The following is a 24,924-nucleotide window of genomic DNA, read 5'->3' on the forward strand; positions in this document are numbered from 1 at the left end:
GGCCCCCACCGCCTCCCAGGTCTCCCGTTAGTCCCCTGAGGCTCCGGGTCAGCGACCGTAGCCGGTGCTCAGCACAGGGAAGTCTCCTAAATGTGAGCAGAATTGGCAGGGAGTCGGGCTGACACGGGCCACCCTGCAACACTGCGTCCTCCAGGTGGGTGAGGGACAGGCCGGAGCTGCCGGGGGCCTGCTGGGATGGCGGAGTTAACCGACTGGGAAGGGCTGTGTGTGTGTGTGTGTGTGTGGGGGGTCTCTTGAGGGGGGCATCCCTCCAGCTTCCTGGGAACAGAAAGCCTCAGCGGCCCCTGGGCAGCCCTGCCCCCAGGCCCTGAGCCCTTGCTGGGGAGCCTGGCGCAGGGCACGCCGGGGGGCAGCCTCTTCACTCGGGGCAGACACCCTGCACTGTGGAGAGGGCCAGGCGAGGCTGCCTGCCCGGTGGGTGGCCCAGGAGCGGGCCAGTGCGCCAGTGCCCTGCACGGCGGCTGGACAGCCTGCCCGCGGGCGGCTCCCCTGGTTTCTGCCAGTCCTGCCCTCCCGTCCTGTAGGGTGGGGCCGCCCCCTTTGGCCTGGTACCCAGGGACCCAGGCTTCCTGCAGCCGAGCTGCCCACTGGCACCCACGTCTCCTTCTGGACAGGCTCCCTGACATGGTCAGACGTTGGGGCATGTCAAGGCCTCAGGTGAGATGGTGTGGTGCTCACAAGTGGTTCCAGACCAGAGGTCAAAGTTCACCAGGCCATCATTCCCCCCAAAGTGAATGGCAGGAAAAGAAACCCAAGGCGGGACGGGCTCGCACACACTTTGGGGTGTTCCGGGCGCAGCTGACAGCGGGGGGCAGAGGTGGCTTCTGTCCCTGAGCTCACGTCACGATGACGCGCGTGAGACGCCCAAGTCATCTGGCAATTTTACTTCTCTTCCTTGGTATTTATTGCGTGTTACCTGATAGCAGAAGTTCAAAGGCAGCCTGACCCTATTTGGGCAAAAACACCAGCTGCTGGGACTACATGGCCCCACAGCGAGCTGCCCAGAGCACAGCAGGAAGCTCAGCGACAGGGCAGCCGCCTCCAGCCAGAAAGCCCCCCCACCACCCCTCGACATGGGCCAGAGCCCCTCTCACCACAGAGGACCCGGCCACCAAGCCCACCACCGGCCCCAGCGGTGTCTCAGGAGAGCCCAGTGCTGAGCCCAGGACAGGGATGAGGGCCTCGGGGCCAGGTGGGAGGCCAGCAGGTGCCCTCAGGCAGACGCTGTGGGCAGAAGCCCCACGGGACTGGCAGATAAGCCTCGCTGCTCCAGGGCAGGCCTGCACACAGCTCACAAGAGGAAGCTCGAGTCCACCCCGTTTGGATGGTGCCCTCTGCTGGGCACAGCCAGGCTGAGCGCTGCCCCCACCCCAGTCCCTGGGGGAACCCGGGCATCCATCCCCTGCCAGGGGCTAGGTGGTCAGAACTGGATTTTGAAAATGAGACACACGGAATTCTGCAGGAAGGGCAGCTTTGGCAGGAGGCTGGGGGGGCAGGGCAGCAGGAAGATGCTAACCACCGGACGACACACCCGGGACAGTGGGCTGGGTGGGGCCTCCCCTCAGGCGGCAGCCCCAGGCAGCTCTTGCACCCTCTCGGCTGTGGGCTGATGACGCACCCGCACCCAGGCGGCTCCAGCTGAGGACCAGAGGCTGTGCTGCCCCCTGCTGCCCGGAGCCGACCTCAGCCTGAAGGACCAGAGTGGACACCACACTGGATCTTGCCCGTGCCCAGCACCTTGCTGACCATCCTAAAGTTGTTCTAAGGCCACGTGTTTTCACTTTGCTTTATCTGAAGCCAAAAAATTCATCCAAGTGACTCTGCTCCATCTGGGAGAGGATGGCAGAGACGACTGCCCTGCCCCGTGCCTGCCCAGACCAGCAGACGCGCTCTGGTCCAAGTGTGAGCCCAAGAACGAGAGGAGACGAGTGCAGGTGCGTCAACTTTACGTCTGGATAGGACACAGGGCACACACGCCCTGGAGACGCCGCAGGGCGCCACGCCGAGGCTCGGCCGGGGCAGCTGGGCAGCGTCACTGTGCAGGCACGGCCACCCTGGGCACGGGAGCAGGGGGCCCCCTCGGGCCGGGCACGGTGGGGGCCACCTTCTGGCTCCTTTCTGCAGACAGGCGCTCCAGCTGCTCTGTGTAGAAGCCGTTGAAGTCCAGCCTGTGGGGGAAGCGGGTGGGGTCCTCAAGCCACCTCAGTCACCCTGGCGACACCTCACCCCCACGGCGAGGCCCAGGGCACTCGGGTCACCAGCACACGCGCACACACAGCCAAGGCGCCACCTGCTCCAGCGCCAGTGAGAGCAGAGCTTAAAGACAAGGAAACCCCCAGATCAAAGGGCAGACAAGCGCCTCCAGCCCTGGGACTGCAGCTCTCGGAGCCCTGGGCCCTGGACGTCAGGGCCCTCGGGCAGAACAGAGCAGTCCCAGTATCCAGCTGAGCCGGAGGCCGCCCAACAGGAGCTTCCGGGAGCAAGGGCCGCCCCTCCTCCACAACCTCACTCACTGAACATTAACTGCCAGCCCAGAGCCGCAGACCCCACTGCTTGGCCCACAGGCCCCGTGCTCCACCCTCCAGTCTCCCTCCTCCACTGCTTGGCCCACAGGCCCCATGCTCCGTCCTCCCCACGGGCCCCCGCTGCCTGGGCCTCGGGCCCTGTGCTCTGCCCTCCACAGTCCCCCCCCCTCCACTGCTTGGCCCTTGGGCCCCCTCAGATCCCACACTCCTGCCCCCATTACGCCTGCTGCTCGTCGCTCCTGGGGTCACAGGCAGCGCACCCTATGGGAGCACAGTCACGGCCCTGGAGGCGTGGCCACCTCGCGTGCCTGCCACGGCAGGTGGGGCGTGGGGAGGGCAGCACCCCCTCACTGCCTGTCTGGAGACAGGGTCCTCCCTTCTCCGGTCCTGGCTCAGGGTGCAGCGGCCGGTGCAGCTGACCCCGGCCTGGCCCTCGGAACACAGACCCATTGGGCCGGGGGAGGTGCTGATGTGGCAGCCTCGCGCGAGCACGCGTGCAAGCACTCACGTACACATACCCTGAGGGATGTGCGCACACTCACAGACGCATGCACACGTGTGAACACCCAGACGGCCTTCTTTCAGCAGGTGGCGTGGACCAGCACCAGCACGCAGAGGCCAAGGATGCGGCCTCAGTCGCTGCGGTGTGGGGCTCGGCGGGGCGGGGGCGGGCCAGGGGCTCGGCGGGGCAGGTGGGCGCCGGGCAGTTCAGGACTCGGTGGGGCGGGGGTGCGGGTTGGTGAGGGGCTCAGCGGGGCAAGGGGCGGTGCAGAGGCTCGGCGGGGCGGGGCGGGGCGGGGGCGGGGCGGGGCGGGGCCCACCTGGAGATGACGCTGGCCATGCCGTGCTCGCAGTCGCTGGTGCTGTAGACGCTCAGCCGGGCCAGGAGGTCGAGCAGGTGAGCTGAGAAATTCTTATCGAATTTATTGATGGTGGCCTCGAAGCTGGAGGCCAGCTGTGGCGCGTCCACATGCTCAGCCAGGCACTGCAAGACACGGCGCCCCCAACAGCTCAAAACCCGCTCCTCTTTTTAAACAGAAGAACGCGTCTTAGAAAGTCATCAATAAAAGGTAAAAAGTTAGGGCGTCATATAAATTCCTGAGACGGGAGGACCCAGGCCCATCCAGGCAGGTGGCCCTGCGTCCCTAGCCCACGGAGCCAGGAGCCAGGACGTGGACCGCGGGGCTTCCTCAGGGAGCTCAGATTTTCAAGCTGCCCCTAGGCGAGTGGGCAACCTGGAAGTGCCCGCATGGGCCACCTTACACCGCCCGCCCTACAGGACACACACCTGCACCTGATCAGGTGGCAACTCCGCCAACTAGACAGACTCTGTTCAGGGGCCACAGGGCCCAATCTCCGTGCTCACTGGGCCCCCGGGGGTGTCCCCATGGCCTGGCCTAACCACACACCCTTGGACGACACAGCCCTGCCCTGGGAAGCTGGGAAGGGAGATCCTCCACGGCTTGTGTTTGGAACGTAATTTAGAAATAGTCTTTTTTATGAACCAAAGGCAGGCAGGAACGGAAGGACGTAGCAAGCAGGCTTCTAAGCACCGTGACCCGAACACTGTGTCAAATCCGAGGTGAGGAAGGAGGCCGCCGGGGACGTCTGCGCGGCACCACCCACCTTGCGGGCGAGCTCCTTGCGGGCGCGTTCCTCGGCCCGCTCGGCCTCCGTGGGAGGCCCCTGCATCGTGCCGTGCTCCAGTGTCAGGCGGCCCAGCTCGCTGTCCAGTTTCATGCTCTGCGTGAATCTCTTGGGGGTCGGGAGGAATGCTCGTCAGCCACAACCAACCCCCGAGAGGAAACGTAGCCCCTGCGCGGCCAGGACGGGCTGCAGACTCGGGTCGTGGCTCCCGCCCCGCGCCCACCCAGTCCCGGCGGCACCTGCATGCAGTTGGTGAACATGACGCACACGGACATGAGCTTGGAGAAGACGCGCAGGAGCTCGGGGTTGGTCAGCATGCAGTCCTTCAGGCAGCTGTCCAGGAAGCTGGTGTGATGCCCCAGCACGTCGTCGATGTTGGAGGCCTGCGTGGGAGGCACCGTCGGGGGCGCCCGAGGGGACGGCACCACGTCCCCACGGGGCTGCTACCCATGCTGCTCCACTCCTCTTTTAAACAACCCTGGGGCCTCTTAGGGAAAGCCTTCAAAATGTTGCTAAAAGACCACATTTAATGTGCCCCACAAGGTCTAAGATTTTGGTTTTTAAAGACAAAATACACTGTTCGCTGTACTTTTGGTCCTGGAGTTTGGTGACGTGCCCCTGGCTGAAGGGCCCCAGGGCCCTGGACAAGGTGCCGGCCCAGCGCCGAGGCTCTGAGGGAAGGACGCGCACCTCCAGCAGCCTGAGCCCAGGAGTCCCGCGCGCCCTGCCTCCCCTCCTGGGAGCCGTGGGGCCCGGTCCTGCCTCCCTGGCCCCTGAGCCCGCTCTGCAGACCCCCCCGCCCGGTGCGGGGCTGGCGGGCTGGACTCACGGCCCCCCCTCCCCGGTGCGGGGCTGGCGGGCTGGACTCACGGCCCGCAGGTTCTTCTCCAGGACGTGCCAGGTCGGCTCCATCACCTCGAACATCATGTAGTACTGAATGTTCTGCACGAAGTTGAGCATCCGCTGCCGCAGGGTGAAGGCGCCCGCAAACCTGCGCGCGGCGGAGCCGTCACATGGGCGCCCCGAGGGCCCGGGCCTCCTGCTGCTCCACACCCGGAGGGGCCTGGGCTCCGTCCCGCCTGTACGCAGCACAAAGGCGGGGCGGCAGAGGCCGCGGGCGTGTGCCGCAGGGCTGTGCTGGGTGTGCACAGGGCCCGCCCGCCCGCCCCGGGCACCGCCCGCCCCGGGCACCGCCCGCACCACTTGGCAGAGTGCAGGGAGCGCTGCTTGGCGGCCTTGCTGCTGATCCAGACGCTGCAGAGCTGCCGCTCCACGTGCTTGCAGTAGAACACGTGTCTGAAGAGCATCTGGTAGCGTGTCAGGGCCTTCCTGTCAGCACAGGACAGGCGGCTCCAACCGGCGCCGGGAGCTGCTGCTGCCCCGGACGCCCCACCCGAGGCTCGTGGGGCAGAGCGCGGCCCAGCAGCCAGTAACCCCCAGGGCACGAGCAGGCATGAGAGCCGGACGCGCACCTGTTAATGATCAGAGACAGGGGCCACTTGACCACATAGTCAAAGGAGAAGGCCTCCAGGCCGCTGAGCGTGAGCTCGGTGGGGTCGGCGTGGACCATGGCTTTCTCCTGCTTGGTCTCGATGGCCAGGACCCGCAGCAGCTGGGTGATGAGGTCGTGAGGCATCAGGTCGATCTTGGGGAAATGGACGAACAGCATCACACGCGGCCACACCCACCCCAGCATCATGGCTGGAAAGTGAGCCCAGAGCCAAGGAAGAGGCCCAGACACACGCTAAGTCTGGCAGATGGCCGAACGCACCGGACACCCACTGACAAGCTGAACCCGAGCTGCGGGAAAGGCAGAGCCGCACACGCCTGCGTCAGAAGGAGCGCCTCAAGTGGGCAGCCTCTCTCTACAACTCAAGAAACCTAACAATAGCCAACTAAGCCCACGATCAGCAGAAAGAGAGAATAAAGATTAGAGCAGGAATCAGTAAAAACACAACAGAGAAAAAACACAACAGAGAAAGCAGATGGAACCAAGTTAGCTGTCTGAAAGATTTGCAAAACTGACAAGGTTTTAGCTATACTTAACTAAAAAAACACATACAAATTACTAAGGACCGAGGCCCGTGTCCCTGCCCAGCGCGGCCGCAGAGGCCCACGCGGAGGCTGGGCGCCCACAGCCTGAGATGCGTCCCGACAGAGCCTGGGCACTCCCGGGAGCGCCCCTCCGCGGGGAGCAGCGCTCAACAAGGGCCCACCTTAAGGTCATCTTTGAAGGGGTCGGTGTTGGCGGTGCTCATACGCAGGGCCAGCTCCAGCAGCGCCTCCAGGCGAGTGGGCGTGATGTCGTCCACCGGCTTCTTCAGCTCTTCCTCTGTGAGGTCCATGAAGTGCACGAAGAAGTCGCCCTGGCCCATGAGGAAGTAGCGCTTGATGGACCTGCGGGCAGGCAGAGCCCAGACTCGCCCGGCACTCCCCACAGTGGGTGCCAGGCCACGAGGGGCTGGGTGGGGCAGGGAAGACGTGGAAGTGCGGTGCCCGTGAGTGCTCCCACCGACAAGCACACTTACACGGGCGTCAGAGGCTCAAAATGAGCTCAAAGGGATGGGGGCACAGGCCTGCCGCACCAGGCTGTGCAGGAGATGCCGCCAGACGGGCACGGAGGGGGCTGCAGACGGGCCCCTGGAGGGCAGGGAGCTGCCGAGCTCACGCACCTCAGGTGGGCCATGAGCCCCTTCTACCCCAGGAGGAAGCCGCGCACCTCAGACGGGCCTCAAGCCCCTTCTCCCCAGGAGGAAGCTGCACACCTCAGGTGAGCTACGAGCTCCTCCTCCCCCAGGAGGAAGCCGCGCACCTCAGATGGGCCGCAAGCCCCTTCTCCCCAGGAGGAAGCTGCGCACCTCAGGTAAGCTATGAGCTCCTCCCCCTCCAGGAGGAAGCCGCGCACCTCAGATGGGCCGCAAGCCCCTTCCTCCCTCAGGTGGGCTGCGAGCTCCTTCTCCCCAGGAGGAGGCCGCGCACCTCGGGTGGGCCGCGAGCCCCTTCCCCCCTCAGGCGGGCCGCGAGCCCCTTCCCCCCAGGAGGCGGCCGCGCACCTCAGGTGGGCTACGAGCTCCTTCTCCTCCATGAGGAAGCCCAGCAGCACCTTGCTGGCGTAGCCAAAGGCCTTTTCGATCTGCTCCACGTACGCCCGCTCCTTCAGCGTGTAGATGACCTCTTTGGCCGCCGGACAAGTGACGTCATGGCCACATTCCCTGACCACGTTCAGGTATTTTCCTGGAAAGGGATGGAGAAAAGCGCATCGCAACTTTTGCTGCACAAGTGACCAACCGCAGGCCTGGACCTGAGAGGCCGAGTCCTATCGCTAGCCCGAGGCCAGGAACAGAACCACCTGGGAGAGAACGGTCCCAGAAACCACGCCCCCTGCCCCGCCCAGAGCAGAGCAGCACAATACAGGCGTCATCCACGGAGCGTGCGACTTCCTGCGACTCCTCACCGCGGACTTTCCTCATCGAGGCCATGAGAATCACCTCAGAGAGCCAGACCCTGCACCACTTCCCAGCCCTGCCCCCAGCCCAGCTCTCAGAACCAACGTCAGGGCCCTGGCTGGAGCCTCCCCAGGTGACGTGTAACACACGTGTCTCTACACAGGTTCCTGACCCACAAGGTGATGCCTAGAAGCACCACCGGTCCAGCAGGGCCTGTGCCCTTCCCTGCTTTTCCGCTGCTGGCCTGTGATGCTGGGAGAAACGCGGCACGTGCGTCTGGCCTTGCTCCTGGTCCATCACTGAGCACCTGGAACCCTCTCACCCCACCTGAGTTCACACCCTCAAGGGGACTCCTGGCCGTCCCTGCAGACCTTCAGGAGGCAGGCCAGCGGCCAGAGGGACCAACCACATGGCAGGACAGCGAGACCCTCGGCCCTTCCCGATACCTGGGGAGGAGAGGGGCTGGTGGTCAAGTTAGGGACCAACGGCCCACGAGAGGACCAGTCGTGCCCTGTCCTGGAACCAACGTGATCCCGCTACGGGACAGGCTTGGAGAGCTTCTGGGCTGATGAGCACGTCCACCTGCTAGGAGGGAGGGGCCTGGTGGCCCCCAGCTCCTCGGGGACAGACACACTCCCGAGTGTGGGACCCTCCAGACCTGCCCTGCAGACCTCCTCGGGCTGTTTGTCTGTATCCATTACAACATCCTTTATAGCAGGCCAGCGTATCTGCTAAGTAAAGTTTCCCCAAGTCTGGGGGTCGTCACAGCAAATATCAAGCCTGGGGAGGCCCCAGGACCCTGACTGGGGGCCACACTGACAGACACGCAGCGGCCTGGGGACCCGATGCTCATGACGGGCGTCTGCCGGGGCAGGCCTCGAGGGAGGCCTGATCCCTGGGCCCACACTGCCCCGGCGGTTAAGTGTCAGATCCAAGTTCAGTGGGGTGGTCCCCTAGCTGGTATCCACAGGGGCGCTGGGCGCTGGCTGCTGTGTGGAGACGCAGGCGCCCGGGGGAGCAGTGGCGGGGGCGCTGGCTGCTGTGTGGAGACCCAGGCGCCCGGGGACCGGGGAGCGCAGTGGCGCCCGGGGAGCGCAGTGGCAGGGGCGCTGGCTGCTGTGTGGAGACGCAGGCGCGCGGGGGCGTGCGGGGCCGGCACTCACCCGTGCTCAGCACCTTGCCCGCCATCTTCTGCAGGAAGGACGGGATGTGTCTCTGCACCACGGTGTAGCGCTGCTCCCAGTACTTGTCGTTGTAATCCTCCTGGATCTTCTCCTTGCGCAGCTCGTGTTCCTCCACCATGAACTCGCTGCAAGGCAGGGCGCGCGGTCCCAGGCGTGCAGGGGGCGGGGGGCCGCAGGGCCGCTCTCCACCCCCCCGCCCCCGCGGCCCCCCCCCCCCGCGGCCCCCCGCCCCACCTATACGGGTCGTCGATGATGCCCCTGTAAATCCACTTCTCCAGGATCTCGAAGTAGGGCACGCTGGCGGCCGTGGTGAGGTACAGACACAGCTCCTGCGCCTGGCTGTCCCCCGTGTAGCTGAAGCTCCGGTCGTGCAGGAGGCTCAGGGTCGCTCCCCCGACACACTCGCCTTTATCCACCGAGGTGGCTGCCGGGGAGAGGGCGGCGTTCAGTGCCGAGAGGGCCCCTGGCCACGCTGAGCGAGAGCCCTCAGCTCATCTCCCACCTTCTCAGGGGAGAGGTCCTCTTTCTGGGATAAATTCAAACTATGAAGCTAGGGTTTCTGGGAACTCCCAGAGTCAGTCTCTCGCAAATTCATAAAACGTAAAGCTACACAGCCTCGGACCGTTTGAAAAAATCGAAGACAAGCACCTTGACCCAGAGGGTCCCTCCCACCAGGCCCTCACACCTAGGGAGGCCAGGATGTCCACAGTGCGCATGGCTGGCTGAATGTAGAACCAGAGCTTCTGCAGAGACAGCAGGCCCTGCCTCTGCAGCTGCTCCAGCTGTGTGACCAGGATCAGGTACTCCTTCAGCAGCGTTCTCATGGCGGCGGCCAGAGCGTGGTTCACCTGTCCATACTCGAAGGAGGACTTTTCCTCGATGAACCTGAGAGGAAGGCGGCCCTGAGCACGAGCAGCAGGGGCTGCGTCTCGGGAGGGATGGCCCGAGGGCCTGTGGGTGCCACCTCCCGCGCTCCTCCGGGTCTGCGGGCCCTGCATGGAGGCCGGCCTCTCTGCAGGAGGGCTCCGTGCACGCGCTCCAGTCACTGTGGCAAGCCGGGTGCCTACCTGGTCACTGTGGAGTAGCTGGCAGCCACGGGCAGGATCCTGCTCACCAGCTCTCGGATGGACAGGTCCAGATTGGGGTCCACGAGGAAGGTTCGGCTCTGCCTCCCGGTGAGGGGCTGGGCCGTGATGTACCTGCCGTCCACACCCACCAGCACGTACAGCAGGTCCTCCACGACGGCCGCCTCCTGGGAGGCCAGAGGCAGCGTGCCTGTGGGTGCAGACACCAGCGGGCCTCGCCTCCAGAGCCCCACTCCACTGGCCTCTCTCCCCCACCCCCTCCCTCCATGTAACTTCCTCCAGCACCGCAGATGTGAAAACCAAGGTGACTGCCTGGCTTAACTGATCCCATCAGGGAACCAACGGCTGAGACTCCACAACCTCCACCAGCAGAGGCACTGACCACCCGACAGGCAGGGACCACACGGCGAGTCTGGAGCTGACGATCAGAGCCTTAAAGCAAGGGAAACCCTCCACACACAAATAACCGCTTCATCTTCAAAGGGACGTGAGCGTCTTGGCCTCACAACACTCACAACCTGGTGAGGCTGGGTCGCTCAGAAGAAGGCCGGGACCAGGCTTTGCTGTGGGAGGGTCAAAGGCGGGCGCCACGGTCACCACGTGGCCAGGAGGAGACACCAGGGAAGCTGGAGCCCGTCACGGACGTGGCGATCGGGAGGGGCGTCAGACAGCACACTGGGCCTCATGGGGCACAGCAGATCCCTCCTCACAGATGGGGTCCCCCAGAAAGGGGAAACTTGAGAGCTGGGAGCTCTGCCTGAGGCCTCAAGGCTGGGGTGGGGGCTGTGGAGGGGCGAGGGACAGAGCCACGTGCTGCTCAGACTCCAGGAAACTGGCCGTGTCTGTAGGACCTGAGCCCGAGGCTCGGGGACCCAGCGGGAACCACACACACGGTTAGAAGCCACAAGACGCCTGTGCCCGCGGCCTCGGGAACAGGCCAGGAATTGTGGAGACGCGAGTCTACGCTGCCCAGCCGTGGGCTGGATGGCCCAGACAAGCAGACGGAGCTGGAGGCTGGCGTGAGGAGGGACGGCCTGGTCACAGGCGGGGGGCACGCCTCTGCTGTAGGAAGGGACTTGGGCGGCAAAATGACTGTGGGGGGCACCACGTAGCTGGCGAGGGATGCCCAGCAGGGCTGCTGCACGCCACGCAAGGAGGCAGGGCCCCCCAGGAGAGGCTACGTCCGGGGGACAGCAGGGAGGACCGAGGATGACTGTGATGCTCACAGGCATCTTGGCATGGATGGCACTGGGGCCTGTGGTGCCAGGCCAGGGCATGACGGAGGCCAGAAAGGTGACACCGGGCCGGTGGGACAGACGCCGATCTCGCCACCAGAGCCCACGCAGTGTGGCTGTTGGAGGGAAACGGGCAGGCCACCTGTCCTGGCCAAGTCCTCCCTGAAATAGCATCACACGAGGTGGCCTCAGGGGCCACCCTCAGGCACAGCGCACCCTTACCAGCGGGCAGCACAGCAATCCCGCTACAAAGGAAACCTGCCACATCGAACCCCGTGAGCCCGGCCGCCCTAAGAACCAGCGCCCGGCTGCCTCCGCTTCGCGGGGCTGCACCTCCCCTCAACCCGGCAAAGCCTCCCAAGAAGGCTCCAAGCAGTGCCTCACGTGGGCCTGGAAACTACTGCGTCTTCTAACTGATCCAAACATGCAAATCAACACTCACATAGTGCATGACCTCGGGGAACAGCTTCCCTCAGGGGTTTTCCCACGGAACCTCTCTGGATCATGTTGAACGTGCAGCTGCCCCAGGAGGCAGGGCTCCAGGACGCAGGGCTCCAGGAGGCAGGGCCCCAGGAGGCAGGGCTCCAGGAGGCAGGGCCCCAGGCTCATCATCAGAGCCCCCCCCCCCCCCCCGCCCCTGCTTCCCGCCCTTGGGTGTGGCCCCGGGGACCAGGCTCCATGAGCCCCACCACACGAGACCGCTGCAGGGCAGGCTCCTCTAGTGCCTGTAAACATGGCCGTGCCTCCGCCCCCGTCTCCCCTGTACACTGTGAGCAGGAGGGCAAGACACAGCTCTCTGCCCCCAGGGGGTCATGAGACGTGGGGGAGGGGCACAGACACCCGCACGCCCCAGCGCCCCTTGGTGCTCGTGGCCGAGGCCATCATCCTGATGGCAGAACCTGCAGGGACGTGACTCACTGTCGAGGACGACGACCCTGGGGATCCCGCTGCCCCCAAGTCTGCCCAAGCCCCAAGACACGCACGCTCCTGAGAGCCGGGGCACATCACCACCCACCGGTGGGGGGCAGGGTGCGGAGGCCAGCGGGTACCGCGTGTTGCCACATGGCCGAGGGCAGCAGAGGGCTTGGGGGCGGCACGCCGCCATCCACCCACCACCTCCAAGGAGATCAGCTTCCCTGTCCCCGTGAGGCCCCACTGTCCAAAGCTGTGCGTCACCTACCGATGGGCACAGCCACGTCTGCGCTCGCGCCTGAGCCGGTCAGGAAGTCCCCGAGCAGCGTAGGCCTCTCGTACACCCACGCCGGGAAGACTGGGAGGCGCTGCCCTGAGTTTTTTTTGTTCTGCTTGTCTCGAAGCAACTTTCTCGTGAGTTCCAGAGACTGGGGGGGGGGAGGTTTTTAAAGACAGAAAGAAAACACACACCTTTAGCACAAACACTTAAAGTTAACACACTTACTGTATGAAAAGACACATCCCTAAGCATGTGTGAGGAACACACACACGTGGAAGCGAACCGCACGTCAACGCCCATCATGGTGACGGGGCGGGGCCCAGGTGGAGCAGGAGCCCCCGGCACGCAGGCGCCCAGAGCCCTCAGCGCACCCTCACGGCTCGCCCTGGCCCTCGATGCAGGCCTGAGCTGCCAGCTGGGCACAGTGCCCACTGAGAGCTGGGCCAGAGAAGGGGTGCCCGCACCCGAGCCCCCTGGGCTGAAGCAGGGAGACACGGCCCCGCCGGCACAGGCAGGGGGCAGTGGTCCCCAAGGGCGCCGCGCACCCAGAGCACTGGGGGGGAGGGTACTGGGGCGGGCAGAGCTGTGAGGAGCCACAAGGCGCCAGACACAGAACGTGCCCAACCGGCACGGGCCTGCAGCTCAGACCTCAGGGTGTGGTTCTGAGGGGCTCGACGGCCCAGAAACAAGATGGGGGGAGACACCCGGAGAGCCGCCTGGGGCCAGGGCAGGGTTGGAGGAGCAGTAAGAAAGGGAGACAGAGCACCACCGCCCACCAGCTGCCCACACCCCCGAGGGAGGCAGAGCCGGGCCCGTGCTGGCCGAGCCAGCAGTGCAGGGGCAGCAGACGCCCCCGCCCCCAGGGCAGGCCAGACCCTCTCGCCCGGGGCCCAGGACCCCATCCCAGGGCCGGTGCCCCCGGGCCAGTCTCCACAGGCCAACACCGTGGCCACCTGCTCACCTGCTGCCACGTGGGGCCCGTGGCCACGCTCCCCAGCTGCTTCCTCAGCTCCTCCAGCTCCTGCATGGAGATCTTGGAGGCTGTGGCAGGGGTGCCGAAGCTGGCGGTGCTGCTGGCTGCCGCGCTGGCCGCAAGCTCTGCTCTCTCCTTGGCGTTCTGCTGCAGGTACTGCAGGGTCTGGAAGCACGGGGCCCTGGCGTCACGCTGGCCACACACAGCCGCCCTGCCGCCCTCCCGCAGCTCGGCCTGCAGGTCCTCCAGCTGCAGCCTGGTCGCCTCGGGCTGAACGCCACGAGCTGCCACGTCCCCAGGTCACCGGACAGGACCCCACACCCATTTCCCATGGCTCGGCCTGTCCTCCGCAGGTGGCTGGCCTCCCTTGCTGTGCGAGACCACATCCCTTCAAGGGTCCCGGCATGGGGCTACCAGGTGTCCCTGAACAGACCCTGGGCCTCGTGACTCGAGAGGAAGCACTGACCGGCCCCGCACACCCTGGGGCCACAGCTCACACTCTTCACGTGCACATCTCAGTGTCACAAGTAACACACGCTCAATTTAAGAGATGAAAACAGACTAGACAACGGAGGACACAGTCCCTCAGCCCCAGAGGCCACCGGCAGCACTCCTCGTGCTTGTCACCATCAGGGCCCATGTCCGCTCGGGTGCATGTGAGTTATCTCAGTGCCGCGGGCCTGAGGCTGAGGGTCAACAAGGGGCCAGCACCAGGGAACAGGAGAGAACATGGGCCAGGCAGGACACCGCCCACCCGGCCCCAAGCCCGGCACACACCTCCCTGTCCTCCGTGAGCTTCGACAGCAGGTACACCAGGGGGTCCAGGTTCCTCGTGTTCTTAGATTTCAGTTCATCGTATTTCTTCAGAAAGTCCTCAGGAGTACGAGAAAATTCTGCTATTTTAACCTCAAAAGCACATTCAGAGTGATTTAGAGACTGTAACCAGGAACTTTACAAGGCTGTGCACTAACTAACTTCCCCCCATAAAAAAACCAGCATGAAGTCAGGGAGATGAGATAGTCATCCATCTCTGAAACAAAACCAAGGAACAACCTGTCAGACGTGCCCTCATCTGCCCTGTGGCTCCCTCGCTTCCTCCTCCTAAGCGGCTCACGGCCTCGCGCTCCTGTTAGCAGGTTACGCGTTCAGTCTTCACACTTCCCTCTGGAGCTCACCGCTACACACAGGTTCAGGAGGTACGTGTTCTCACTGATCAACACGCCCCCCTTTAAAATAAAGCAGATGCAACCGTGTGTTCTCAAACTCTGTTCTGCTCAGTTAAGCTTTCTGAGTTACCCTTGTGTCGTCTTAGGCTGGCAGAGTGAACGAGCTCTCACAACGTTCTGCTTTAAACGTTCATACTTCCTTACTCGGCTGCTCAGGCTTGGCTGAGGCAGGCGGAGTCTCTGGCTGCGGCGTGTGGGACCTAGTTCCCTGACCAGGGACTGACCTCCGTGCACCGGGAGTGCAGAGTCACAGCCACTGGGCCACCAGGAGAGCTCCCATGCTGGTTTAAAACAGACTTCACAAACGTCTTTTACAGATAACCTATGATTTTAAATTGCACAGTTTTTCAATTTTTAAAAATCCACTTTAAGATGATCTCACTGTGGCTAGAGCTGGGAGCTTGCTTTTCCACCCAGAAGAGAATCTGTGCCATGACGTGAACAGATCCCAGGACCATCTGGGCCTCCAGACGGAGGTCAGGCTGCCAGCTCAGGGCTCTCCAGGCCTCCACTCACTCATCAGCGCACCCGGCGGGGAGAGGGGCCACGAGGAGCCGCCGGAGCAGAGCTGGGCAGAAACGCGGTCCACAGAGAGCATCCGACATCAGACGGGCACCACTGCGGCCACCCAGTGAGGAGAGTGAATCTGTGCCCCACAGAGCAGTGGGGGCGGGACCACCTCACCCAGCCTAGCCCTGGAGGACAGGGTCACCTCAGCCAGCCCAGCACCGAGGGACGGGACCACCTCACCCAGCCCAGCCCGGGAAGATGGGACCACCTCAGCCCACACAGCCCTGGAGGATGGGACCACTTCACCCCACACAGCACCTCACCCCACACAGCACTGGGGGTCGGGACCATCTCACCCAGCCCAGCACCAGGGGACAGGACCACCTCACCCAGCCCAGCCCTGGAGGATGGGACCACCTCAGCCCACACAGCCCTGGAGGATGGGACCACTTCACCCAGCCCAGCCCTGGGGGACGGGACCACCTCACCCCACACAGCACCTCACCCCACACAGCCCTGGGGGTCGGGACCACCTCACCCCACACAGCCCTAGGGGTCGGGACCGCCTCGCCCAGCGCAGCCCTGGGGGTCGGGACCGCCTCACCCAGCGCAGCCCTGGGGGTCCGGACCGCCTCGCCCAGCGCAGCCCTGGGGGTCCGGACCGCCTCGCCCAGCGCAGCCCTGGGGGTCGGGACCGCCTCGCCCAGCGCAGCCCTGGCGCGGCACTCACCTTGGCGCTATGTGCAGACACCGTGGTCGTGACGTACGGGGTCCTGTTCTTCTGCAGCAGGTCAATGTAGACCTCGGCACCATCCCCTCCGTGCACCCGCAGTAGGCTGAGCAGCTCATTGACATCATGGTGAATCCGAAATTCACTCATGATTTTGGCTCTGAGACATTACAACGTGTTCCCCTAAAGGTAAGAGACAAGCCATTTATAAAAACAAATCCCTACCTATAAACAAAGTTTAAAGCAATCAAAGTTGGCCAATGTCCGGTCTTGAGAAGGCAAACTGTCACATGAGCCAGCCTGCAGGCCCACAGCTTCCCCGGGCAGACCCCACTACAGCCTGCACTGACCAGCCTGGTGGGCCCACAGTGTCCCCGGGCAGACCCCACTACAGCCGGCACTGACCAGCCTGTGGGGCCCCTTCCTGGGGAGGCCCTTCCACGCCCCTGCTGGTGGGGGCTGTCTCAGTGGGCAGCTCTGGGGGAATCGGAGCCCTGACTCAGAGCCTCGGCAATTGCGGCCAGTGTCCGGGCTGCTCCCCTGCTGGGGGCTGGCATACACACAGAGAGCGGATGCGGGCTAAAGGCCTGGGCCTCCTTCCTCTGGGTGACTCCAGCCTCACAGGGCCCTGGGCCAGCGCGGAGCTGCTCCCTCAGCTGGCAGCCAGCACTTTCTGGCCCCAGCTGTACAGACACAGCAGCCCCTGCCCTTCAGGGGTCCTGATCACACAGGGAGCTCTGCACAGGCCTAAGCCACTTCCCGTCCTGGCTCCCGCCACGAGGCCCCAGCTGCCACTCTGGTAACCAAGATGCTGCCTCTGCTCGCCCAGGCCAGGTGTTCACATCCACCACGCACTGTAGCTGGGTGGGCTTCCCCTTCAGCCCCACCTGCCCTGTCAACCAGATGTCCAAACGTCTCCTCACTGGATATATAACCTTCCAGGCCAAAACGGTAAATGAGATCCCACCAAGCAGACAGTAGTGGCCTGCATGGGGACTTCTGTTCTCCCACTGATGATCGGTCCAGTTAGCCATTATTATTAACACTAAGACAACGGCGGACAACTAGATTCAAAAAACAAACATGAGCAGGCTTTACGTGCTTCGCATAAACGTCTGGACATACCTACGCAGGATTCATAACTTGGGATCATGTACCACAGGAGACCCTGGGAAATTACAGGCAAGATTATTTCTGATTTTTATGAGGAGGTCTTTCAACAGATCCTCAAACCCTCCGTGATCCTAAGAAGATTAGAACCACGGTGCCAACAGCTCCACTGAAGACAAGCTATGAGTGAGACATCAGCTGGGGGAGCCTCAGCACACATGCCCACAGCGCGCGTGTCGACTTGTAACCACACAGAGAGAGACTCTAACCCCAAGTGACGGAAAACAAGCTCCCTGTACAGGTACATCGGTCGTCAAACAGAGACATCCAGCGCTGGCCAGAGGCAGAGTATCTCCAGAAAGCCAACAGCAAGGGTGAGCTGGCACGTAAGTCACCAGCACGTGTACTTTTCACATCAGGAGGCGCTCACAGGACTACGGTCATGGGGCTGAGGCTGAACCCTGACTTGGGGCTTCCAGGCTGTAGGACCCTGCACAAAAAGCTTGCCCTCTGTAGGCTTCTTCCCAAGGAGAATGAGTACCAGACCCTACTCAGGAAGCTGTCGTGGAGACACAAGGCGGCACCTAAGAGTCTGCACTGTCGCTACCGAAGGAGCAGGAGTGAACACCGCTGCTGCTGCACACGGCCGATCACCGGAAACGGCTGTTACCTGAGGAAAAGAACACCGGCCGGGAAGCAGGGCCAGCAGCCTGAACCACGGCAACCTCGCGACCAGTCACAGAGCGCAGCGAGGCGGCGCTGGAGATGACAAGCGAACCAGAAGACACACAGAGCTCTCACGGGGCCTCTGCGACTCCAAGGGCTTCACCCACATTCTAAGAGGCTCCCAAGGCCTGGGGGTGTCCCGCAATAGCTGGCCCGAGGACCGCTTTGGACACGTGGATGCCAAGGACACTGCGTTTGCCCGCGGAAGAGACACAAGCGGGTGGACAGGGCTGCTGTGAAAAAAGCTCACGGAAGCAAACGTTTGTGTAAAAACTACCTTCGTGAACCCCCACACCTGCAGGAGAAAAGAGCGGACGTCCCACATCACAAGCACTGACGCTCCCAGGAGCCTGGGTTTGGGAACAGTTCCCGCGAGCTCTGCGGCTCTCACCGGCGGGCAGCACCGCCCTGAGAGGGCTTCCCGGCTGCGGCCTCGCTGGAAGGGCGCCCCTGACCCTCCCTGGGCAAGAGGCCGGGGGGCCACACTCCGACCGAGCCCCCTCCACAGCGCGGCAGCGCCCGCTCGACACCGCTCCGAGGAGCGTCTAGCGCATCTTGCTGACGCTCCCGAGTGCTTCTCCCTGCTGGCCGCCGCCCACGGACCCACAGACCCCGGCGACAGAGACTGGGCTGCCGGGCGCAGCAGAGCGACACAGCGAACCGCGGGTCTCCCGGAGACCGCTCGGGCTCCGTCCCGGAGACAAGGCCGGCGCGGAGGCCGCGCAGCCCTTCAGGCGGGAGGCGCGGCGGGGAGCGAGCGCGACGGCGACGAGGGCCGGAAGGAGCCTGCGGGGCTCGGGGCGGGGAGAGGGGCGCGAGCCACCCGCGGGAGGGCCGCCCCGAGGCCGACTCACCACGGCCGCGCGCCGAAGCCCGAACCCGAGCGCGCCAAGCCCGCGGCCCCGCCCGCGGCGGCGGCGGAAGTGCCGCGTGACGTCACGTCCGGCCCCGCCCCGGCCGGCTCGCGGACGGTGGCCCGCAGGCCGTGCGGCCGCCGGCGCGCAGGGCGATGCAGTTGCCGCCCGCGCTGCACGCCCGCCTGGCGGGGGCCCCTGGGGCGGCCGCGCCGCTGCCCGTGCAGCGGGACGCCCTGGCCGGGAACGCGCCCTTCCGCTTCGCGGCGCGCCAGGTCCGCTTCCCGCGAGAGCACGAGTTTTTCGAGGTGCGTGAGCCGAGGAAAGCGAAGGCGGTTGCGGGTGGGGGCGGAGCGGATCCCAGGTGGGCGGGGCCAATGCTCGGGGCGGGGCCCGGGTCCTGGGGGCGGGGCCCGGGTCCTGGGGGCGGGGCCCGGGTCCTGGGGGCGGGGCCCGGGTCCTGGGGGCGGGGCCTGGGTCTTGGGGGGCAGGGCTCGGGCCCGGGTCCTGGGGGCGCGGGCGGGCGGGGGTGCGAGCCCTCAGAGCTGTCTTCCGCAGGACGGGGACGTGCAGAGGCACCTCTACCTCCAGGATGTGATTACGCAGGTGGCTGCGGAGCCGGAGAGGCCCAGGTGAGCGCTGTGGCCCAGCTCAGGGCCCTTCTTGCCCACTCCTCACCCCTCCCTCTGCTCGCCCCGCCCTGGTGTCTGCTCGGGACCACCGACGAAGCCAGCATGGCTGGCCTCTCCACCAGCCTGCTTGTCCGTGAAGATGTATTTGTAATGAAGGCAGGGTTTGGGATCGCAAGAGAAAATCCGAAGCTTTATCAGCTTTATCCGAAGCCACTTAAGGGGAGTGGTGACAGGGAGCCTGGCGTCCTGGCCTCCGAGGAATTGCATCCCCACCAGGCGTTTTTCTGCCAGGGTGCCTGAGTTCACTTGTCAGGTGGCCGGCTGCTGCCAGGCGTTTGACGCCCTGGAGGACTACGAGCACCACTACCACACTCTGCACGGAAACGTCTGCTCCTACTGCAGGCGGGCCTTCCCCTCCGGTCACCTGCTGGACACCCACATCCAGGAGTGGCACGACTCACTGTTCCAGATCCTGGCCGAGCGGCAGGACATGGTGAGTGACGCTCGCCCCCTGAGGCCAAGGGCAGTCATCACGGGGCTTGTCCCCGAGCCGTGTGCCTCATGGTGCTGGAGCCTGGGGTCCAGACTGGGTGAGGCAGTGGTCCTAGGGTCAGGGTGGTGACACGGTTTCTGCTGTAGTACCAGTGCCTGGTGGAGGGCTGCACGGAGAAGTTCAGGACCAGCAGAGACCGGAAGCAGCACCTGGTGGCTCATCACCTCTACCCTGCGGACTTCCGCTTTGATAAACCGAGGAAGGGCAGCCGGTGCGTGTTGCTCGAGGAAGCCGCCCGCTGAGCCCAGCAGGCCTGGGAGCGTGCGGGCGCCCTCGCGCAGCACCCATCACCCAGCGTCCCATGCGGTTGTGCGTTAACCCTGTGAGGCAGGGGTTACTAACCGAGAGGGTTGAGCAGGTGGAGGCGGTGTTGTACGTGGCCAGTCTGTCTGCAAGAAGGACAGGAAGGCGGGGAGCTGCCTTCCTGGGTCTGTGAGCCGGTGACCGGGGTGCCGGCACGGGGTCTGCTGGGGGTCCTTCTGTGCTCACGCTTTGCCTCTGCCCCCTCCCCCCCAGCACCTCTCCTCCATCCTCACGTGGACCTTGGGGGGTTTGTCCCAGGCCATGAGCCATTTCCCGCACGTGGAGCCCTCTGGCTTTTTATCCGTCCCGTCAGTATTTTACAAGCTTGACCACAGAGCTGTGTGGTATTGCTCAGCATGCACTGTGGGAAGTGCCCCGGGAACTGCCCTGGAGTTCGTGTTTTCTTTGCCTTTTCATTAACTGATCTCCTCAGGGGAAGCTTTGTAACCATCTAAAGATTGCATTGATTGAAATCATTTTAGACTAAATTGTTGTCCCCAGTGAGGACTTTGCTGTTCAAAGTAGAATGGTCAGGAGAACCCACTTCAATACGGGAGGTTTTTCTAAGACCTTGAATGTGACATAACTCCTTTTTTTCCACGGAATCATTTTAAGGAGAAAGAAGTCATGCAGCGCGGGATTGAGGCAGTGGTGTTAGGGAGGAGAAGCTCGCAGCGCGGGATTGAGGCTGTGGTGTTAAGGAGAAGCTCAGTATCATGTGACTGGCTTTAGTGAATTTCTTACCTAATTGTCGTGGAAAGACGCTTGGTAACATTGATAGTCATTTACCACATGACACCATGAAGGTAGTGGTTTAAAAGACAGTGTGACTGTTACACCTAAGTTCATAAAACGTGGTGTACGTCATATTAACAGTTACCTCTGTTTGTCCTGGAATTCCAGTAGCCTGGAATTACTCTGACAAAACAGCCATAAACAGCCAAAACAGCTTTGCGAGTTCAGCCCTGGGGGAAGGTGGGGCTGCAGGAGCTGACCCCAGGAGAGTGCTCAGCCTCTGTCTCCCCAGCCCAGCCTCGCAGGTGTCGACAGAAGCCGCCGGGGAGGACCGAGCACCCTCTGAAGGAGACGCCATGGAAGTCTGCTCCGAACACGCAGAGGCCCCCCCAGAACCTCCAAGAGAGAGGCGGGTCTACGGCCACAGGTCAGTACCTGGCCCCTTTCTGAACCAGGTTCTGAACTTGTGCTTCTGGGGAATTCTGGGTTTGACGCTGAGCGTCCCCACTGAGAGGAGCCGTGCTGGGCTGGAGTGTTGGCTTCTGGGGGAGATGAAAAGACTGACGGCCCGCTGCCCTCGGGTGACCTGGGGTGCTGGGAGCACAGCCTTCTCTGGCCGTGGTCTGGGTGGGGACGGAAAGACGCAGGAGGCGACTGCCCAGGTTGCAACCTGCCACCTGTCCTACTGCTAATGGTGTTTTTGTTGGATTAATTTGATTTCAAGTCTGATTTGGGGGTCAGTGTTGGAGAAATGGAAAAAACGACCCACAGGTTCACCCCGTCTGAGGGAGGACCTGGAGGCCCTCTGCGGCCTGCTCACAGGTGTGGTCACTCTGGCCTGAGAGTGAGCCGGGCGGGCGGGAGAGCAGGGCGGTGGGCTCAGGCTCCAAGGGCGGCGGGCACGGGGCAGAGCGCGGCCACGGTGGCCTCACTGGACGCAGGGAGTGCCCACCTGAAGAGCCCGTGGCCGCCCTGCGGTCCGCTCTGGAGGAGGGAGCATCGGAATGCAAGTCAGGCCCCAGGAGACTGCTGCTGCGTTGAGCCGTCTGTGGGCAAAACCACAGCGGTTTTGTGTGGACGATTTTCCATTTCAGGGTACCGTCGACCATCTGTTTTGGGCAGGGTGCCTCTCGAGGATTTAAAAGCACCAAGAAGAGAAGCAAGCGCCCGTGATGGCGGAGCCCGGCCGACCGCCCTGCTCGTCCCTGGCCGTGAATAGCCAGCTGACTGGGGCCGCGGGGATGCGCGGGTCCGGGGTAGGGACCCCTTGTGGGTGACCGGGGTTTGGGGAGCAGCTGCCACCCCGCACGACGCCCTTTGGCGACACGTGGCGTAAAGAGTTTTCCTTGAGTGCTGTAGATGCCGAGGCGCGCGGAGTAAAGGGCCTTCAGCTACAGGGAGTGATGGCCATCCTTCTGTGCTGGGTGACAGGATTTCGTCCTCGGGGGCCACTTCTCAGAGGGGGCGATGGGGTGACAGGTCCCTGGGGGCTCTCCCTAGTTTTGGGGAGATGCCCGCGGCCCTGGTGCCCGTGCTCGGGGCAGACTCCGCCTCGGACGGGGCTGCGAGGCCTGCGGAGCCAGAGGGGCGTGGCTGGGAGGCGGCAGGGCCCAGGCGGGCGGCCCGGCCCGGTTTGGCGATGCAGGCCCGCCACGCTGGGCTTGGGAGCGGGGCCGGCCCCCTGCGGGGCCCGCTGGGCGCCTGGGTCTGGGGTCTGGCCGGGTCAGCGGGCGCTGGTCTCGGGCCCCTCTGAGCCCCGCCAGAGCTGCGACCGTCTCCTCCGCGCTGCTCTCAGCAGCGCTGAGGTCGCTCACCGCCCTGCCCGCCCCGCGGGGCTGTTCTGCACCTGGGCTGCTCTCTCTTCAGGTGGCCCCTCTGGCCCGTTCTCGGCTCCTGCTCCTTCTGGGCAGAGACAGTCAGACGCCCGCACTCTGCCCTCCAGCAGCCCTCCCCGGTTTCCTGTCCCTCGCCTGTCTTTGCTGCATTCCGGGTGCCTGCTGGAGACCCATCTTTCAGTTCCCCGGTCTTCCTATCAGCCGTATCAGGTGTGCTTTTGAACTCACTCACAGGCTTCAATTTCCAAAGCTATGATTTTCAGTTCTTCTAAGTGCTGCGTTGCTGTCTAATTTGCTGGGCGTTCATAGCGTTTATCAGTCTCACTTTTTCTTTCCTAACGTATTAACCCTGTTGTACTCTCTCTAACTGGTAACACCAATGCTTGGAGTCTGTGGGTCTGATCCCGCTATCATCTTTCCTGTTGCCTCACGCATGCTGCCTTCTTTCCTGGGGAATTTTGTGATGTTTGGCTGTGAGTTTTTATTTCTTGGAGTTTACCACTGGCGTTTCTCTGACACGCCTAAGCTCTAGCTGAAGAAATGAATAATTGTTTCTGCCATATGACTGCAGGTCTGTGATCTAGGACCACTTCACAATAAAGTATTAGAAAAACAGATTGTTAAAAATTGTTAGGTATGAATTTCCACCCCAATTCACTCTTCCACCCCTGCCCTTTCTGTGTTGCCTTTACACAACCCTAGCCAAAGCAGAACAGCTGAGGGATAGAAACTGACCTCTCATTTCACTCATAGAAAGAGAAAGAGAAATACACAGAGACCCATTCTTCTGCATCCAGTTGACAAAACCCAAAGGTCAGATGGCACGCCCTTCTGTGTGTGAAGTGGGGGCACCGTCATCTCTCATGGGGCCAGTGGGGGTGCTGCATGCTGCAATCCCCTTGGAAGGGGGATTTACCAACACCCAACAAGTCGCTTCTGCACATGCCTTTGACCTAGCGATCCCACTTTTAGGACTACACTCTGAACCCACATTGCAATACTTCGAAAGATTTACGCAAAAGGCAGTTTATTCAGTGAAATTCTTAACAACTAAATACTGAGAACAACTCAAATGTCCCAATTACCAAATGACCTGAGTAGTTTTGAGAACTGAAATTTTTTGGCTTGGGAAAAAGATTTAACGAGCATTGAAGTTAAAAACCCATAGTCCTAAAAGAAAAAAAAAACAAACCCACAGTCATGAACTTGAATTAGAAGTACTGTCATAATGTATATGCCATATTTACTAAACCTACAACTTTACTGAAAGCCCAGATTAGTCTTTTGAGATCACGGACGCTATTGAGGAATACCAAGCTTGGGCTCAGGAGGCAACCCAGAAAGGTGCTGCTGGTCGAGGGCAAGACAGCTGGTGTGGGCAGAACAAGAACTACAGCCGGAAGAAATACATGGAATATACTTACATCCGTGAGTTCATGACGTCTTTTTAAAGACAAAACATGCTTCCACTGCAGAGACCCTGCTCCAGGGGCTGCAGCTGAGGACTCAAGGCTTCCTCCCCTGGCTCCTTCTCCAAGGACCCGGCCCAGTGCCTGCCTAAGTGGGGGTGAGGCCGCCTGAGGACAGGGCGCCCTTCTGCCCAGCCCCCTCTTGGCAGGCAGGCTCCACCCTGGCACCACTAGGGTGCTTGGCCGCTGGTCACTTCCCCAGCTGTGGGGCAGTGGTTCTTGCCAGGAGAGATAGCGGAGAGGACCCCAGGCCGGCTCCCCGCTGCCCAGCTCCTGGAGCAGGGGTGTCACAGAAACGTCTGCCATTGTCTCCCCGCCAGCTCCAGAGTCACACCTCGGAGACTGGGGCGCAGAGGGGTGAGCAAGTCAGCGCAATAGATCGCTCCTAATCTCTTCCCAGAGGACTGACTGTTTGCAACAGACTGTGGGGAAGTTCAAGCGCAAGTTCTCAAGTTTCATGAGGCGGTGGTGGACACTCAGGAGGAGAGTCAGATAAGGCTAAGCTGGAGGCTGGGTCACAGGAGGGAACCAGGAAATAAGAAGACCAGGGGCGCCCTCGTGGGGTGGGAACATGAAATGCCAATGCAGACAAGATTGTGTCGGATGCCGCATATTAATGCGTACATATGGAGTCCAGGAAAGTGGTACAGATGAACCTATCTCCAGGGCAGAAATAGAGACATAGAGAACAGGCTTACGGGAATGGGGGGAAGGAGAGGGCATGACGAGTGGAGAAAGCAGCGTTGACTTGCACGCACTGCGATGTGTAACAGCTAGCGGGAAGCTGCTGCACAGCACAGAGAGCTGTCTGCTCTGCGATGACCAAGAGGCGTGGGGCACGGAGGCGCAGGAGGGAGGGGCTGTGCGTGTGCTTTCACCTGACTCTCTGTTGTCGTGCAGCAGAAACTAACAGCATTATGAAGCGATTATACT

At 62.8% G+C, this 24,924-nt stretch overlaps 3 protein-coding genes and 1 long non-coding RNA gene across 11 annotated transcripts; 2 read left to right on the forward strand and 2 right to left on the reverse strand.

The window, feature by feature from the left end:
- The first annotated feature begins 26 nt into the window (after positions 1 to 26).
- On the forward strand, positions 27 to 2,027 carry LOC121817618 (uncharacterized). The gene is made up of 2 exons (XR_006057629.2): positions 27 to 154; positions 1,819 to 2,027. It is a non-coding gene; the product is annotated as an uncharacterized LOC121817618 (long non-coding RNA).
- On the reverse strand, positions 1,951 to 18,535 carry TUBGCP2 (tubulin gamma complex component 2). Of its 7 annotated transcripts, none has more exons than XM_027960607.2 (18): positions 18,465 to 18,535; positions 15,775 to 15,957; positions 14,086 to 14,181; positions 13,297 to 13,473; positions 12,324 to 12,483; positions 9,891 to 10,098; positions 9,509 to 9,708; positions 9,058 to 9,247; positions 8,803 to 8,948; positions 7,247 to 7,427; positions 6,410 to 6,590; positions 5,666 to 5,838; positions 5,394 to 5,522; positions 5,064 to 5,184; positions 4,433 to 4,576; positions 4,173 to 4,301; positions 3,368 to 3,531; positions 1,951 to 2,189 (listed from the first exon to the last, which is right to left on the reverse strand). In XM_027960607.2, the coding sequence occupies exons 2-18, from the start codon at positions 15,922 to 15,924 to the stop codon at positions 2,054 to 2,056; spliced, it is 2,685 nt and encodes an 894-aa protein (XP_027816408.1). In that variant the 5' UTR covers positions 15,925 to 15,957; positions 18,465 to 18,535; the 3' UTR covers positions 1,951 to 2,053. The 7 variants fall into 7 exon arrangements, with proteins under 7 accessions (XP_027816408.1, XP_027816407.1, XP_042094525.1 ...); XM_027960606.2 differs by having other exon boundaries at positions 14,086 to 14,214; XM_042238591.1 differs by having other exon boundaries at positions 14,086 to 14,214; positions 18,002 to 18,535.
- Positions 10,107 to 12,317, reverse strand: LOC132658436 (uncharacterized). The gene is made up of 2 exons (XM_060404878.1): positions 11,586 to 12,317; positions 10,107 to 11,305 (listed from the first exon to the last, which is right to left on the reverse strand). The coding sequence occupies exons 1-2, from the start codon at positions 11,592 to 11,594 to the stop codon at positions 10,502 to 10,504; spliced, it is 813 nt and encodes a 270-aa protein (XP_060260861.1). The 5' UTR covers positions 11,595 to 12,317; the 3' UTR covers positions 10,107 to 10,501.
- A 39-nt stretch (positions 18,536 to 18,574) lies between the features above and the next one.
- On the forward strand, positions 18,575 to 23,137 carry ZNF511 (zinc finger protein 511). Of its 2 annotated transcripts, none has more exons than XM_027960285.3 (6): positions 18,575 to 18,772; positions 19,023 to 19,096; positions 19,388 to 19,589; positions 19,736 to 19,860; positions 20,980 to 21,114; positions 21,782 to 23,137. In XM_027960285.3, exons 1-6 carry the CDS (start codon positions 18,620 to 18,622, stop codon positions 21,858 to 21,860), a joined length of 768 nt encoding a protein of 255 aa, XP_027816086.1. In that variant the 5' UTR covers positions 18,575 to 18,619; the 3' UTR covers positions 21,861 to 23,137. The 2 variants fall into 2 exon arrangements, with proteins under 2 accessions (XP_027816086.1, XP_027816087.1); XM_027960286.3 differs by having other exon boundaries at positions 19,499 to 19,589.
- Positions 23,138 to 24,924: the final 1,787 nt, after the last annotated feature.

This window comes from Ovis aries, chromosome 22 (assembly GCF_016772045.2).
Source record: "Ovis aries strain OAR_USU_Benz2616 breed Rambouillet chromosome 22, ARS-UI_Ramb_v3.0, whole genome shotgun sequence".
In the NCBI taxonomy this organism is placed as follows: Eukaryota; Metazoa; Chordata; class Mammalia; order Artiodactyla; family Bovidae; genus Ovis; species Ovis aries.

Excerpts from the sequence above, each read along its gene's own strand:
- TUBGCP2 (XM_027960606.2), bottom strand. The coding sequence starts at position 15,924 with ATGAGTGAATTTCGGATTCACCATGATGTCAATGAGCTGCTCAGCCTA. Across the intron at positions 14,215-15,774 it reads TGTCTGCACATAGCGCCAAG|GTTAAAATAGCAGAATTTTC; the intron begins GTGAGTGCCGCG and ends TGTGCTTTTGAG. Across the intron at positions 2,190-3,367 it reads ATGGCCAGCGTCATCTCCAG|GCTGGACTTCAACGGCTTCT; the intron begins GTGGGCCCCGCC and ends CTTCCCCCACAG.
- ZNF511 (XM_027960285.3), top strand. The coding sequence starts at position 18,620 with ATGCAGTTGCCGCCCGCGCTGCACGCCCGCCTGGCGGGGGCCCCTGGG. Across the intron at positions 18,773-19,022 it reads GAGAGCACGAGTTTTTCGAG|GACGGGGACGTGCAGAGGCA; the intron begins GTGCGTGAGCCG and ends TGTCTTCCGCAG. Across the intron at positions 19,861-20,979 it reads AAACCGAGGAAGGGCAGCCG|CCCAGCCTCGCAGGTGTCGA; the intron begins GTGCGTGTTGCT and ends CTGTCTCCCCAG.